This window comes from Myxine glutinosa, chromosome 14 (genome assembly GCF_964187855.1).
Source record: "Myxine glutinosa chromosome 14, kmMyxGlut1.1, whole genome shotgun sequence".
Taxonomy (NCBI): domain Eukaryota; kingdom Metazoa; phylum Chordata; class Myxini; order Myxiniformes; family Myxinidae; genus Myxine; species Myxine glutinosa.
In genome coordinates, this window is record NC_136274.1 from 87,155,687 (window position 1) to 87,173,107 (window position 17,421).

Here is a 17,421-nt window from a genome sequence, read left to right on the forward strand (position 1 = left end):
AGGATTTGGAAGAGGGAGACAGGTTTGAGAGTTCAGTCTTGAGAATAGAGAGATAGTGCTTCTTGGCACTCCTGAGGGTAGACACATACTTGTTCCAAGCTCTGTGAAAGGAACTGAGATTTCCTTCTGTTACATTTGCCTTCCATGAGGCAAAGGCAAGTTGTTTCATGGCAACTGCCTCAACACAAGCTTCAGTGTACCATGGACGGGAGGAAGGGTATGACAACTGAAGACGAGATGGGATAAATCTGTGCATGAGAGAGAGCAGTTTACTTTGGAAGAATTCCCAGGATGAGTTGATGTCAGAGGCAGTAGAAATGGGAGACCAGTCCAGATGATTGATGGCTGCTTGAATACCGTGCCAGTCGGTCTGAGTGAAATGCCAGACTTGTCCACACTGAAGAGGCTCTCTGAGAACGGCCAGAGAGTATCCACATTAACAAGGAAATGATCAGATGAACCACAGCAGACATTTGCAGGGAAGTTAGTCATAACCAAGTCCAGAAGAGAAGATACTCCATTGACTGAGATCCAGGTCGGAAAATTGACAGATTGTGTCAGTCCCCCAATGAGTCGCAGAATTCCTTTGCTGAGGTGCTGTGGCTGGTGAGAGAGGTACCCACACCCAACCAGCTGGCATGATGACAGTTGAAGTCGCCACAAATGAGGAAGAGAGAGAGTTGGGATGAGTGGATAGAAGTTGGTCGATGTTGTCAGACAAGAGATGTAAATGTAGTCATCAATGTTTGGTAGACTGTGCGGAACACATATACCTAAAGGTGGGAGCGGAGGGGAAACCGTAGCCAGAGGTACTCCTGGGGGTGGGGTGGAGAAAGGGCAGTGCAGGGAGAGTGAGGAAGAGAGTTTTTGATAAAGATAGCAACCCCACCACCAGGACGAGGCTCAGGTCTATCATACTGAAGGAGGGAGTAACCGTGGAGAGGAATTAAGGAATTGGAGACATCTTGAAGGAGGAAAGTTTCTGTTAAGCAGATTACGTCTGGTTTGTCAGAAGCAACCTGAATGAAGAGATCAATCAGGTTTGAGCGAAGGCCCTGGATGTTTGAGGTCCATGCCGTTAAGGAAGAGGGAGAGGCAGCATCGGATACAGGAAAAGGGAGGGGAGGGGTTGGGAAAGACGAGGGAGGAGAGGGGAGGTAGGAAGAGGTGTTGATTGTGTGTCAGAGATTGCAGGAGGGCTAGGAGAAAGGGAAGGATGAGGAAGACAAAAGGTGATGGAATGTGGCACAGTGAGGAGTTGTTTGAGGGAGGGCGGGGGAGGGGGGAGGGGTGGGGGAAACGAAGTAGAAGGTTGGATGAGGTAGAGGTATTGAGTTGGAAGAGAGAGGAAGAAGGGAGTAGGCAGCTTTGTGGAGGAGTTAAGAGGAAACTTTGAGGAGTAGGGGTGAAAGGAGAGAATTGAAGAAAAATGGTGAGGAGGGAGTTTTGAGGGCGACGGGTGATGGGGGAAATTTGAGGGGAGGGGTGAGGGGGAGATTAGAAGGGGAGGTGATATGAAAAGTTGACATATAGCCAGTTGTTGGGCTGATACACATAACTGTTTGGATGGGGCGGGCCCTGTTGAAATGGGCGTTATTGCATATGTAACCTGCTGTGACAGTGATGGACGGATACTTGATTCTGTGGTTCTATGAGAGAGAGCTAGGTAAGGATTTGCTGCTTCGTAGTAGTTGCTTCATTAAAATGTATTGCAATGAATTCATTGTATCATGTAGACTTATGTTACGTTGACGGTATGTTTTAGATGCACCAGGTCGATTGCATGAAAGCCTCCCTTCTTCCTTGAGAGGTTTTCTGGCTCTGATTTTTACAACTATTTAATGCAATCTTCCTTCCTTGAGACGACCTCTGAAGGATGGAGAAGCTGATCCGCCGAGAGAGACTTTCAGGGGACCCGAACTCACCGGACCCCGCTGATCAGTTGAATCATTGGTTGAACTCGCTACGGCTCTTTATGGAACTGGTTCCGGACATTACAGATGCACAGAAACTAGATGTATTATCTAGCAACGTCTCTCATGCCATCTACAGATACATCGCACGTTGCCCGACATACGACGAAGCAGTTGCTACCTTGAAAGCACTCTTCATAAAACCACGCAGCAATGTTTATGCGAGGCATTTGCTGGCGACTCGCCGGCAGGACAGCTCTGAGTCCATGCATCAGTACAGCCAGGCTCTACGACAGCTGGCTCAGGCTTGCGCTATTCAAGACTGTAAGGCTCTGTAGTACACAGATGATCTGCTCTGGGATGCCTTTATTACGGGTCTGCAGTCTTCTACCATTAGACAACGTTTGCTTGAGAAAGTCGCTAACCTACCAAGAAGCCTTCGACCAGGCCATATCCGACACTTATGGGCGACCCTTCACGGCTGCTGGTGCTACTGCTCACGACATGACTCGTACGCACAATTGCGGCGGCCCGGAAGCTGACGCCGGGCGAGCGATTGCTCGAGCGGCCGCTCAACGCGCGATATGCGAGGAGAGCTCTGATGAGGAAATGAACGAGCACTGTACATCTGCCGTGACCTCGCCGCTGGTCAGACTGGCAAATGTTTTTTCTGCGGCAATCGTCGCCATCCTCGGGTGAGTTGCCCAGCCAGAGAATCGGTGTGCCATAATTGCAGGGAGGTGCGGACATTTTGCTAAAGTATGTCGCGCGCCCGAGACCAAACGAGCGATGCTCGCCGGCGCGCGCTTGTCGACGGGAACCCGGCGAGCTCTGAGCTGACTCAATCATGCCTTGGTGCCGGTTGAAATCAATGGACAGACGGTGGAAGCATTGGTTGATATGGGGCGCGATCGAAGCTACATCAGCCCTCGTCTCGTGGAGCGATTCGGGGAGACTCCTGCCGCCTCGACTCAGCACGTGTGCATGGCCTCGGAAGCCCTATGGCAGCAAGCGTGCAGATTGTGTGTGGTTGAGCTGGTTGCTAACGATGTTACTTACTGTGATGTTAAATTGCTTGTGCTCCCTAACCTCTGCTCCGACATCCTCCTGGTTCACGATTTTTTGAATCGGCACAAACGTTTAGAGATGCAGTTCGGCGGCACTCACACGCTATCCGTGGGCTCAGAGCCGCGCCCGATTTGTGCCCTCGTCGAGATAGCTGTTGAACCGCCTCAACTATTCCCGAGCTTGACTGCCGATTGTCATCCGGTTGCCGTGAAATCTAGAAGGTATTCCCAGCCTGATGCTATCTTTATAGCCGCTGAAACTAAACGCCTTTTACTCAAAGGCGTTATCGAACCCAGCCGGTCGCCGTGGCGCGCACAAGTCCTGGCCGTCGACACCCCAGGCCATAGGAAACGCATGGTCACTGACTACTCCCAAACTATTAATAGGTTCACCCATCTCGATGCGTATCCTTTACCCAAAATGGAGGACATGGTAAGAGCGGTATCTAAGTATAGAGTCTTGAGCACGCTCGACCTCAAAAGCGCGTATCATCAGATTCCGATACACGCTGCCGACCGACCTTACATGGCTTTCGAGTCAGACCAGAGGTTGTATCAATTCCGTAGAATCCCGTTTCTAGTTACGAACGGGGTAGCATGTTTCCAGAGGGCGATGGCCGAGATTTTGGCAAAAGAACAAGTGAAAGATGTATTAGTCTACGTTGATAACGTGACACATTGCGGCTGGAATCAAACAGATCACGACTCGAACTTGCGTCGTTTTTTTGGATGTGGCTCGTAAATACCGACTGACCTTCAATTAATCGAAATGTAGCTATTCTGTGGGAACCATAAATCTGTTGGGGCACACGGTGTCTGGAGGAGAGATAAAGCCCAATCCCGCTTGCCTCCAGCCCCTACTCGACCTTGCCCCTCCCATTGACCGTGCGACTCTATGACGCACAATGGGATTATTCGCTCATTACAGCATGTGGGTCTCACGCTACTCAGAGAAAATAAGGCCGCTTGTGGAATGCAAAACATTTCCCTTGCCCTTAGCCGCGCTGACGGCATTTCAACAACTAAAGGGTGACGTCGACAGCTCGGTCGTGACTTCAATCGACGAGACAATTCCTTTCGTGATGGAAACAGATGTGTCCGATTGCGCAATCGCAGCGACACTGAGTCAGGGAGACCGACCAGTAGCATTCTTCTCACGGACTCTAACTGATAGCGAGCGATGCCACTCCTCTATCGAAAAAGAGGTGTATGCCGTTGTTGAATCGATCTGCCAATGGGAGCATCTCCTTCTTGGACATCGCTTTACTGTCATAACCGAACAACAGTCTGTTTCGTTCAAGTATGACCGGAAGCATTCTCAAAAGATAAAGAACGAGAAGATTGCTCGTTGGCGCATATAACTGGCTGACTATCGCTTTGTAATTAAGTACAGGCCGGGTATGCTCAACCTTGCTGCTGATGCACTGATGTTCGGATATCCTGCTTTCATACACAGTGACCGTGGGACTGCTTTTATGTCACGGGAGCTTAAGCAGTTTCTCCTCGAATGTAGCATCACTTCCAGTCATACCACTGCAAATAACCCCAGAGGGAAAGGACAAATCGAAAAATACAACGGTGTTATCTGGAGGGCGGTCATGATGGCCTTGCGGACCCGCAGCTTAGCCCTGACCATGTGAGAACGGGTGCTGCCGGAGGCACTGCATGCGATCCGCTCCCTGTTGTGCACCTCCACGAATTCCGCGCCTCATGAGAGACTTCCGATACCAACCTCGAGGTTCTAGTGCGTATCCCTTAACCACGTGGCTAGCTCAGCCTGACCCGCGCTTCTAAAACGCGTGGTTGGTCAAAGCAAATATGAGCTTGCTGACCGGGTAGACATACTGGAAGTGAATCCGCAATATGCGCATGTCCGACTGGCAGACGGCAGGCAAACTACGGTTCCGCTGCGTCACCTAGCACCTTGTGGTGAGATGGATGAAACGGAAGCTGACTCGACTACCCCCGTCGTGCCCGACTCGAGCCCTACCGAGGCTACGGGGGATGCTGACTCGCCCTATGAAATCATGTCTCCCTTGCCTCCGGCTGTGGACTCGCCCAGTTCTGATAGGAGATCGCAGGGTGATGGCGAGTGGTATATGCCTAGCGCCGAGGCCTATGGGGACGACGGTGTGTATCACACTCGCGGCGGTCGACTGTGTCAACCTCCGACCCGCTTCGGATTTGACTATTCCTATTAGTGGTATTCTTAAGACAGGGAGAATGATATAAAAAGTCGACATAAAGCCAGTTGTTGGGCTGAAAAAACATGACTGTCTGATGGGGCGGACCCTGTTGAGATGGGCATTATTGCATATATAAACTGCTGTGAGAGTGGTCGACGGATACTTGATTCTACGATTCTATGAGAGCTAGGTAAGGATTTGCTGCTTAGTAGTAGTAGTTGCTTCATTTAAATGTATTGCAATGAATTCCTTGTATCATTTAGACTAATGTTACGTTCATGGTGTTATGTTTTAGATGCACCAGGTCGATTGCATTAAAGCCTCCCTTCTTCCTTGAGAGGTTTTCTGGCTCCGATTTTTACAACAGAAGGGGTGCGTTGGGAGTTTTGAAGAGGAGGGGTGAGGGGGAAGATTTGAGGGGGAGAGGAGAGGGGGCAGATTTGAAAGTTTTGAAAGATTAATGAAAATCGAACATTTATTACAGACTGGGTTTCTTGAGATATTCAAATCAGAGATCCGTTTGAGGAGGGGTGGTATGAAAGTGAGTTTCGAAAATTAAGAAAGGAAGAACTACACGAGATTGAATTTTTTTTTTTTTGTGATGGAAAGATTTCATGAGCAAATTAATTGCAGCCTTTTGAACAGGAAGAAAAAAAGCGAGTTATAACATACAAATGAATACAACATGACAGGGGGGAGTTTGAACATTCTACAGCAAAACCATGAACAGTCTGGGAAATTCCTGAAATGCAAAAGAATAGATTAACAAGCCAGGAGAGCAGTGTGAAGGAACCAGGAGGTGCATAAGCAATTTGTTAGTAGGAAAGGAGAGGCCGCCTTTTTATTTTCTTCGTTACTATATATATTTTTGACGGTTAGGTGAACGCAGATCTGAGAAAGAAGGAGAAAGGTTGAAGGGGTATGGTAGTAGGGGGTGAAAAAAAAGAAGGTAATCCAGACAGAGATCGAACGTGAATAGCAAAAGACTAGAAGAGGCAGGCAGGACTAAAGGCTAACCAGGCCCCAAAACATGCACGACCAAACAGACTGACTCACATACAATTGTGCCGAAATGCAAAACACGATCGAACCAGAAACATAGTAGACACATGCACAGAAAAATAAAATACATAACTTTGAGAAAAAAAAAAAACAACAACTTTGATCTACGGGGACGAGCTCTGACAACACACAACCTCACCTGGGAAACCGGAAGCGGAAAAGGTGTAGTCCAAATTAGTATTTCTTTAAAAGATAAAGTCCAAGCGATACATACAACACACTGACATCGTGTTCCACCATGATGTACCGACGTGGCACAGGACACAGCAGGGCATGTAATGACCGGATCTTCTTCTCCAATGCTCTTCTCTCACTTTTATTTACGATTTACATCCACTCAGAACAATCACATTGTTGAAAACTCTTTCCTCTGCAAACTACTCAAATACTAGTTTGGTTCTATAACCAGAAATAATAAGAAATTTCCCATTATCAACAGGTCGTTCAATATCCAGACACAATAAGAAACTTCCCTAAACTCTCACAACCTCTCCGCACACATTGAAGTCGATAACGAGATCATAAGTTGTTCCCTTTTTGGTCTACTCCACTTTTACAATAAACATCTCATCTCAACAAACATAACCGAATCATGTATAATAAAAATATAAAATAAAAATACAAATACACAGGTGTTAGCATTGCACTGAAACCAATACATTGTCGAACAGTGAATCGTAAGGAACTTGTGACCATGTCCTTTCAACATGCTGTGAATTCTCACCGAGAAAACGGAAGCAGAGACGTCTCTTCTGGTAGGCAATGAAGGAAGAAACCGCTGCAAGAACAGCAGCGAGAACAGCTCCTGCAATCCCAGCGGATGCTCCAGACGAAGCTGCAGACTCTGAAAAAGGTATCGAGTAAGCTAAGGTCTACATTATGAGGAAGTCACTCAACATCGACAAACACCACAAAATGAAAACCGTCAGTGAGAGACAAATGTTGAGTTCCAACCATGATTATGATCCATTTTCACAAAGAGCAATATGCCCATTGTAAGCATCCCAGGATCCATTGGAAGCATCCCTGGATCAATTGGAAGCATCCCAGGATCCAGTGGAAGCATCCCAGGATCCATTGGAAGCATCCCAGGATCCATTGGAAGCAACCCAGGATCCATTGGAAGCAACCCAGGATCCATTGGAAGCAACCCAGGATCCATTGGAAGCAACCCAGGATCCATTGGAAGCAACCCAGGATCCATTGGAAGCAACCCAGGATCCATTGGAAGCAACCCAGGATCCATTGGAAGCAACCCAGGATCCATTGGAAGCAACCCAGGATCCATTGGAAGCAACCCATGATCCATTGGAAGCAACCCAGGATCCATTGGAAGCAACCCAGGATCCATTGGAAGCAACCCAGGATCCATTGGAAGCATCCCAGGATCCATTGGAAGCATCCCAGGATCCAGTGGAAGCATCCCAGGATCCAGTGGAAGCATCCCAGGATCCAGTGGAAGCATCCCAGGATCCAGTGGAAGAATCTCAGGATCCAGTGGAAGAATCTCAGGATCCAGTGGAAGCATCCCAGGATCCAGTGGAAGCATCCCAGGATCCAGTGGAAGCATCCCTGGATCCATTGGAAGCATCCCAGGATCCATTGGAAGCATCTAAGGACTCATTCCTACTCCTATTCCTGAGAGTTAAGATTTTGATATTCAGCATTGAAGCTTCATAGATACTGTGTAATACGTAAAGAAGTATGACCGCACCATAGTCACAATCTGCGACAAAATCCGGTAACGGGCCGATTGAGAAACACGCATTTAAAGAACTCTTAAAATATGAACGGCGTGATTGGGAAGCGCATTCAATGCGCCATTAAAAGATGAATGGCGTGATTGGGAAACACACATTTAAAGAACTCGTGAAAGATGAACGGCGAGATTGGGAAACACATTCAATGCGCTATGAAAAGATGAACGGCATCATTGGAAACACACATTTAATGCCCTATTAAATGATGAACGGCGTGATTGGGAAACACATTTAATGCACTGCTAAAAGAAGAACGGCATCATTTGAAACACACATTTAATGCGTTATTAAAAGATGAAAAGCATCATTGGAAACACACATTAAATGTGCGATTACAAGATGAACGGTGTGATTGGGAAACACATTTAATGCGCTATTAAAATATGAACGGCATCATTGGAAACACACATTTAATGCCCTGCTAAAAGATGAACGGGCATCATTGGAAACACACATTTAATGCGCTGCTAAAAGATGAACGGCATCATTGGAAACACACATTTAATGCGCTATTATAAAAGATGAACCGCTTGCGGACTTCCTTTCTGGTCGTAGGCAACGTGTGGCCCTGAATGGATTTCTCTCATCTCCTCTTCCTGTTACTGTTCTGGCTGGAGTTCCCCAAGGTAGTGTTCTGGGCCCTGTGCTATTTCTGGTCTTCATCAATGATCTCTCCGACTCTCTGGAAAATCCTCTCTATCTCTTTGCTGATGACTCCACTATCTGCCGCTCCATTCCTCATCCCTCAGATCGGCAGTCTGCAGCCTCCTCACTCTCTGCAGACCTGGACAAAATCACAGACTGGTCAAACAAGTGGAACATGTCTTTCAATCCTGACAAATCTCACACTCTTACGATGTCTCTCCGAAAAGACCGACTGGACAACCTTCCCATCCACTTTCTGAATAATCCTCTCCAAGAAGTTCTGTCACTCAAGCTTTTGGGTCTCACTATCTGCCATGATCTTTCCTGGGAAAACCACATTTCAAATCTGGCCTCCAAAGCCAGTCGCCGACTGGGCATCCTTTGTCATGCGAAGTCCTTCCTTGGCACAGCTGAGCTCCTCATCACATACAAGGCTTTCATCCGCAGCTCAATGGAATACTGCTCTCCCCTCTGGGCCGGTGCTCCTGCCTCACACCTAGCTCGGCTTCACGCTGTTGAAACCAAAGCTTTCAGAATCATTGGAATCTCCTGCGATGAAGCCAACTCCGAGGGCCTTTCACTCACTCACCGCAGGCAGGTTGGTGGTCTTTCTGTCTTCTACCGACTCCTCTCCGGCCTTGCTCCCCCAGCTCTCTCTGTGCTCTATCCCCCTAATATTCCTTCAGGTCGCACAAGATGTGCCTGCATCCCTCTTATGGCTAAACTGCCCAAATCTAGGCTCTCTGCTCACCTTCACTCTTTCATTCCCCTTTTCTCCCGCCTCTGGAACAAACTCCCCCACTCTCTTCAATCCCACTCCTCCCTCCAGGTCTTTAAAACAGCTGTTCACCACCATCTCTTATCTTCCCCCATCCAAAACCTTGATCTTTTCTACCCCCGCTAATTCACCCCAGATACACTTTTTTGGAAATTCCAACTTCTTTCCTGGAAGTCCTTGCAGTGTTCATATGTTTTATACCTCTCCCACCTCCCCCCAAGCCCTGCCCCTTCCACATTTCTCCCGATGTCCCTGCTCTCAAATGTTGTGTTTGTGTCCTTCCCTTCTCTCCCCATCTTGTCTACCGCTACCCTGATTTTTGTGTTTTATGTGTCAGTTTGACTTTTTGTGTGATTAATGTTAGCTCTTTCACGAGCCTCGATCTTGTATACAAAAATAATAATAATAATAATAATAATAAAAAATTAGAAAACATTTAATGCGCTGCTAAAAGATGAACGGCATCATTGGAAACACGCATTTGATGCACTATTAAAAGATGAACGGCGTCATTGGAAACACATTTAATGCGCTGCTAAAAGATGAACGGCATCATTGGAAACACATTTATTGCACTATTAAAAGATGAACGTCATCATTGGAAACACACATTTAATGCGCTATTAAAAGATGAATGGCATGATTGAGAAACCCACATTTAATGCGCCATAAAAAGATGAACGGCATCATTGGAAACACATTAAATGCGCTATTACAAGATGAACGGTGTGATTGGGAAACACACATTTAATGCGCCATTAAAAGATGAACGGCATCATTGGAAACACACATGAAATGCGCTATTACAAGATGAACGGTGTGATTGGGAAGCACACATTTAATGCGCTATTAAAAGATGAACGGCGTGATTGAGAAACACACATTTAATGCGCCATTAAAGGATGAGCAGCGTGATTGGGAACACATTTAATGTGATATTAAAAGATGAACAGCATGATTGGGAAACACATTTAATGCGCTGCTACCAATATATAGCACAATATCTAAAAGGTTGTGGATGTATGTTTATGAAATGTGGTCAATTAGGTGCGCGGAGATGAATCGATTCAATTTTGGTGGAAAATCTGGGTGTGAGATGTGGATTCGAGAATAATTCAGTTTTGACGATTCTTCACCATTGAAAGATCATTGGGTTGAAAAATGATGCATGGCATGACATTCCATAACATAGCGAACGGGCTATGACAAACTCATGGAGCGGTTGAATGAATTGGAAAAACGTAAAATTTTACCAAGCCTGGCAGAAATGGACGCCATAAAGGAACTGTGTTTCGTGTTCGGTGTACAACCTCGCGCGAAGCATGTTAGATGTCGATGTTGGGGGTGTTTAATGTCGGAGTAGTGAACGCGTTGGACAACTGGTGTCTAACATGAACCGGAGGCATTCTCCGTGTGTATATTACGTACGCAGGCAGCGGGGTGGATTGAGCCCCGAGTGCAGCATGTGACGCCCTGTGTGCAGCCTATGTGACGCCCTGTGTGCAGCATGTGATGCCCTGTGTCCCTGTGTGCAGCATGTGACGCCCTGTGTCCCTGTGTGCAGCATGTGACGCCCTGTGTCCCTGTGTGCAGCATGTGACGCCCTGTGTCCCTGTGTGCAGCATGTGACGCCCTGTGCCCCCGTGTGCAGCATGTGACGCCCTGTGTCCCTGTGTGCAGCATGTGACGCCCTGTGCCCCCGTGTGCAGCATGTGACGCCCTGTGCCCCCGTGTGCAGCATGTGATGCCTGTGTCCCTGTGTGCAGCATGTGCCGCCCTGTGTCCCTGTGTGCAGCATGTGACGCCATGTGTGCAGCATGTGCCGCACTGTGTGCAGCATGTGATTCACCATGTGCAGCAGGTGACGCACTGTGTGCAGCATGTGCCGCCCTGTTTGCAGCATTTGACGCCCTGTGTCCCTGTGTGCAGCATGTGATGCCCTGTGTCCGGGTGCAGCATGTGACGCCCTGTGTCCATGTGTGCAGCATGTGACGCCCCGTGTCCCTGTGTGCAGCATGCGGCGCCCTGTGTGCAGCATGTGACGCCCCGTGTCCCTGTGTGCAGCATGTGACGCCCTGTGTCCCTGTGTGCAGCATGCGGCGCCCTGTGTGCAGCATGTGACGCAATGTGTGCAGCATGTGACGCAATGTGTGCAGCATGTGCCGCATTGTGTGCAGCACGGGCCGCATCTTGTGCAGCAGGTGACGCACTTTGTGCAGCAGGTGACGCACTGTGCGCAGCATGTGACGCCCTGTGTGCAGCATGTGATGCCCTTTGTACAGCATGTGATGCCCTTTGTGCAGCATGTGATGCCCTGTGTGCAGCATGTGATGCCCTGTGTGCAGCATGTGATGCCCTGTGTCCCTCTGTGCAGCATGAGGTCTTTTTGGCAGGCGATGTGCGCGGTACACTGATTCACTCACGGAGCGAATCGCCGTGCTAGGTGCGAGCGAGTGGAGGGCACAGTGAATGTAGCGAGTAATTACGTGGTGTTGATGGCAGGGCAAGTGCTTGTAGAGCACACGATAAGTACAGTGTGCATGTGCGGAGGTGGAGTTTAGTGTGTGTGACGTCATTGTCGGATTCCCCTTGTCCCGAGTCAGTTCGTTGGCGAACGTCGGAGCTGCGACACATTTGCCTGGTCGGTGTGGGCACAAACAGACCTGTGCCACGTAAAATATAATTGCGCGGGACATGGAGGGATTATGCTGATCATGTGAATCCTGCGGCTCAAAGGGAGCGAAGCGCGGGACGAGGAGGGATTATACTGATCATGTGAATCCTGCGGCTCAAAGGGAGCGAAGCGCGGGACGAGGAGGGATTATGCTGATCATGTGAATCCTGCGGCTCAAAGGGAGCGAAGCGCGGGACGAGGAGGGATTATGCTGATCATGTGAATCCTGCGGCTCAAAGGGAGCGAAGCGCGGGATGAGGAGGGATTATACTGATCATGTGAGCCTGCGGCTCAAAGGGAGCGAAGCGCGGAACGAGGAGGGATTATGCTGATCATGTGAATCCTGCGGCTCAAAGGGAGCGAAGCGCGGGACGAGGAGGGATTATACTGATCATGTGAGCCTGCGGCTCAAAGGGAGCGAAGCGCGGAACGAGGAGGGATTATGCTGATCATGTGAATCCTGCGGCTCAAAGGGAGCGAAGCGCGGGATGAGGAGGGATTATACTGATCATGTGAGCCTGCGGCTCAAAGGGAGCGAAGCGCGGAACGAGGAGGGATTATGCTGATCATGTGAATCCTGCGGCTCAAAGGGAGCGAAGCGCGGGACGAGGAGGGATTATGCTGATCATGTGAATCCTGCGGCTCAAAGGGAGCGAAGCGCGGGACGAGGAGTGATTATACTGATCATGTGAATCCTGCGGCTCAAAGGGAGCGAAGCGCGGGATGAGGAGGGATTATACTGATCATGTGAATCCTGCGGCTCAAAGGGAGCGAAGCGCGGGACGAGGAGGGATTATGCTGATCATGTGAATCCTGCGGCTCAAAGGGAGCGAAGCGCGGGACGAGGAGGGATTATGCTGATCATGTGAATCCTGCGGCTCGAAGGGAGCGAAGCGCGGGACGAGGAGGGATTATGCTGATCATGTGAATCCTGCGGCTCGAAGGGAGCGAAGCGCGGGACGAGGAGGGATTATGCTGATCATGTGAATCCTGCGGCTCAAAGGGAGCGAAGCGCGGGACGAGGAGGGATTATACTGATCATGTGAATCCTGCGGCTCAAAGTGAGCGAAGCGCGGGACGAGGAGGGATTATGCTGATCATGTGAATCCTGCGGCTCAAAGGGAGCGAAGCGCGGGACGAGGAGGGATTATGCTGATCATGCGAATCCTGCGGCTCAAAGGGAGCGAAGCAAGGGACGAAGAGGGATTATGATGATCATGTGAATCCTGCGGCTCGAAGGGAGCGAAGCGCGGGACGAGGAGGGATTATGCTGATCATGTGAATCCTGCGGCTCGAAGGGAGCGAAGCGCGGGACGAGGAGGGATTATGCTGATCATGCGAATCCTGCGGCTCAAAGGGAGCGAAGCGCGGGACGAGGAGGGATTATGCTGATCATGTGAATCCTGTGGCTCGAAGGGAGCGAAGCGCGGGACGAGGAGGGATTATACTGATCATGTGAATCCTGCGGCTCAAAGGGAGCGAAGCGCGGGATGAGGAGGGATTATACTGATCATGTGAGCCTGCGGCTCAAAGGGAGCGAAGCGCGGGACGAGGAGGGATTATGCTGATCATGTGAATCCTGCGGCTCAAAGGGAGCGAAGCGCGGGACGAGGAGTGATTATGCTGATCATGTGAATCCTGCGGCTCAAAGGGAGCGAAGCGCGGGACGAGGAGTGATTATACTGATCATGTGAATCCTGCGGCTCAAAGGGAGCGAAGCGCGGGATGAGGAGGGATTATACTGATCATGTGAATCCTGCGGCTCAAAGGGAGCGAAGCGCGGGACGAGGAGGGATTATGCTGATCATGTGAATCCTGCGGCTCAAAGGGAGCGAAGCGCGGGACGAGGAGGGATTATGCTGATCATGTGAATCCTGCGGCTCGAAGAGAGCGAAGCGCGGGACGAGGAGGGATTATGCTGATCATGTGAATCCTGCGGCTCGAAGGGAGCGAAGCGCGGGACGAGGAGGGATTATGCTGATCATGTGAATCCTGCGGCTCAAAGGGAGCGAAGCGCGGGACGAGGAGGGATTATACTGATCATGTGAATCCTGCGGCTCAAAGGGAGCGAAGCGCGGGACGAGGAGGGATTATGCTGATCATGTGAATCCTGCGGCTCAAAGGGAGCGAAGCGCGGGACGAGGAGGGATTATGCTGATCATGCGAATCCTGCGGCTCAAAGGGAGCGAAGCGAGGGACGAAGAGGGATTATGATGATCATGTGAATCCTGCGGCTCGAAGGGAGCGAAGCGCGGGACGAGGAGGGATTATGCTGATCATGTGAATCCTGCGGCTCGAAGGGAGCGAAGCGCGGGACGAGGAGGGATTATGCTGATCATGCGAATCCTGCGGCTCAAAGGGAGCGAAGCGCGGGACGAGGAGGGATTATGCTGATCATGTGAATCCTGTGGCTCGAAGGGAGCGAAGCGCGGGACGAGGAGGGATTATGCTGATCATGTGAATCCTGTGGCTCGATGGGAGCGAAGCGCGGGACGAGGAGGGATTATGCTGATCATGTGAATCGGGTGTGGGAGGTTCGGGTGTGGATAGCAGACGGAGGTTCGGGTGTGGGTAGCGGACAGAGGTTCGGGTGTGGGTAGCGGACAGAGGTTCGGGTGTGGGTAGCGGACAGAGGTTCGGGTGTGGGTAGCGGACAGAGGTTCGGGTGTGGGTAGCGGACAGAGGTTCGGGTGTGGGTAGCGGACAGAGGTTCGGGTGTGGGTAGCGGACAGAGGTTCGGGTGTGGGTAGCGGACAGAGGTTCGGGTGTGGGTAGCGGACAGAGGTTCGGGTGTGGGTAGCGGACAGAGGTTCGGGTGTGGGTAGCGGACAGAGGTTCGGGTGTGGGTAGCGGACAGAGGTTCGGGTGTGGGTAGCGGACAGAGGTTCGGGTGTGGGTAGCGGACAGAGGTTCGGGTGTGGGTAGCGGACGGAGGTTCGGGTGTGGGTAGCGGACGGAGGTTCGGGTGTGGGTAGCGGACGGAGGTTCGGGTGTGGGTAGCGGACGGAGGCTCGGGTGTGGGTAGCGGACGGAGGTTCGGGTGTGGGTAGTGGACGGAGGTTCGGGTGTGGGTAGCGGACGGAGGCTCGGGTGTGGGTAGTGGACGGAGGTTCGGGTGTGGGTAGCGGACGGAGGTTCGGGTGTGGGTAGCGGACGGAGGTTCGGGTGTGGGTAGCGGACGGAGGTTCGGGTGTGGGTAGCGGACGGAGGTTCGGGTGTGGGTAGCGGACGGAGGTTCGGGTGTGGGTAGCGGACGGAGGTTCGGGTGTGGGTAGCGGACGGAGGTTCGGGTGTGGGTAGCGGACGGGGGTTCGGTCCGGGCGGTGTGGCGTTCTCCGCTGAACGCAGCTTCACAGTTCCGGTTAATGGGATCTCTCTAGGGGTAACAACAAGTGTGTTTCGCTGCATGTTCATTCAAACGTTGGAATTGTAATTTACGCATGCGCAGACGAGGCATGGCAATCTTGCGCATGGCAATTTTAGCATGGTGGCTGTGTGGGGGAGGGGGGGGGGGGGACATGTTAATGTTTCCTCATTGTCGTTTTTATGGCAAAACGAGGGTGATTTACAAGTGCAGGGTTTTTGGCCTTCAGGATTGAGCTCCCTGTGTAATGATTTCGAATGAGGATTTTTTTCAACTTCGAATGAACTTCTCTGCCAATTCCACTGTTCTTCTGCTCATTTCCTTTTTAAAGTACACATGTCTCTGGCCATTCTCAGCGTCGACTTCCGGTGTTGCCCGCTGGGTAGCTCAGTCATAGTGTTACCTAGCAACAAGATTGGTAATTGTAAACAAAGCTTTGCGAGCTGTTTGCTCTCGATATTTCACTCTGAATGGGAGAAGGGTATAATAAAGGTTCTTCTTCTTCTTCTTCAGGTGGTGGGGTATTGAAATTGCTGGGAATCAATATATATCGAACAGCAGGGAATCTAGTCAGGTTAGGAAATCGAATATATCGTGATGTATAAATGGGAAATTGCGATGTTAGAACATGACGGTGCCGCTGATGCAGTGTCCCAATTCTCGTAAATTGGTGCGCATTTTGTTGACCTCGACGAGCTAAAAACAATTGGGGAGAGTAAAATGCTCATTGGGGTCATGCAGCTTATCAAAGTGTGAAATCGGTTAATCTGGGGTATTTGAGTGTGCTCCTGTTTGGGATTCATCTTAAGGAAAAAAAACCGAACTGAATGTTGAACATTTTTGGATATCGAGACAAAAATGCCATAAATCAATAAGGGGAGCGAATACATTTTAATAAGGCAGAGGAGGATTATGGGTAATCTTAGGATACAAATTTGATTCATGGCATTGCTCGTTTGGTGTGAGATTAACTTTCCAACTCAGGTGTGGGAAAGGTGGGTGTAGGTGTATGTATGTAAGTATGCGTTTTGTTTTTTTTGTACGAATATACACTAGTTGTAATCGATATGTTCTCCAGATGGGTTGAGATTGGGCTGTGCAGAAGGGTAAATGCAACCATTGTGGCGGACACGAAAGCACTGACGTGGTGACATCACCCCGCACACCAAGTGGGGGTGGGCCACGCCGGGGAGAGAGGCGTGGCCTCAGGATATACACAGGGCGCGCAGCCCCGAGCAGCTCAGTGCTGCAGTTTGAGTGCTTTGAATAAAGACTCTTTTGTATGAACCGCGTTGTCCGCTTGCTCCTTTCGTAAGCCTTAGCGCGCACAGCACCGCGCTTCATATGGTGACCTCGACGTTGGATCTGCCGTAGCGATCCTTCCGAACACGACGCCATTGCAATGGCAAACAACGCGATGTCGGTCAAACTTCCCGAATATTGGGAGGCCCAGGCCGAAGTTTGGTTCGTCCAAGCTGAAGCCCAGTTTCAGCTTCGGCGCATCACCAGCGACGACACGCGCTACTGCCACGTCGTCGCCTCCCTCGGGCCCGGCACGGCCGCTCGAGTTGTGTCCGTCCTTCGCCACCCACCGGACGGCCACAAGTACGAGGCGCTCAAGCGGCTACTCCTAGCCACGTTCGGCCTCACGGAGGACGTACGGGCCGACCACCTCCTGGATCTCCCCGAGCTCGGCGACACGCGCCCGTTGGTCCGAATGGACCATATGCTGTCGCTGTTGGGTGACGAAGCCCCTGGTTCTCTATTCCAGGCGCTTTTCCGTCGCCAACTACCAGCACAGGTACGCCTCGCGTTGGCCGGGACCGTGATAACGGAACCCCGAGCACTGGCCGCCGAGGCAGACAGGTACTTCGCGGCTTCGGACACGCGGGCGAGAGTCGGTGCGGCCGTCGCGGATCTCGAGGCTGATGCTGCTGCACATCTCGTGGATCCCGAGGCTGATGCCGATGCA

The 17,421-nt window shown here is 50.6% G+C and overlaps 1 protein-coding gene across 2 annotated transcripts in view; it reads right to left on the reverse strand.

Annotated features, from left to right (window-relative positions):
• Positions 1-17,421, reverse strand: part of LOC137439973 (uncharacterized) — a 148,948-nt gene that overhangs the window by 22,087 nt on the left and 109,440 nt on the right. For both annotated transcript variants that reach the window (XM_068136295.2, XM_068136297.2), the window contains one exon: positions 6,953-7,072. In XM_068136295.2, coding sequence (XP_067992396.2) covers positions 6,953-7,072 — 120 coding nt within the window. The remainder of the gene's footprint in view (positions 1-6,952; positions 7,073-17,421) is intronic.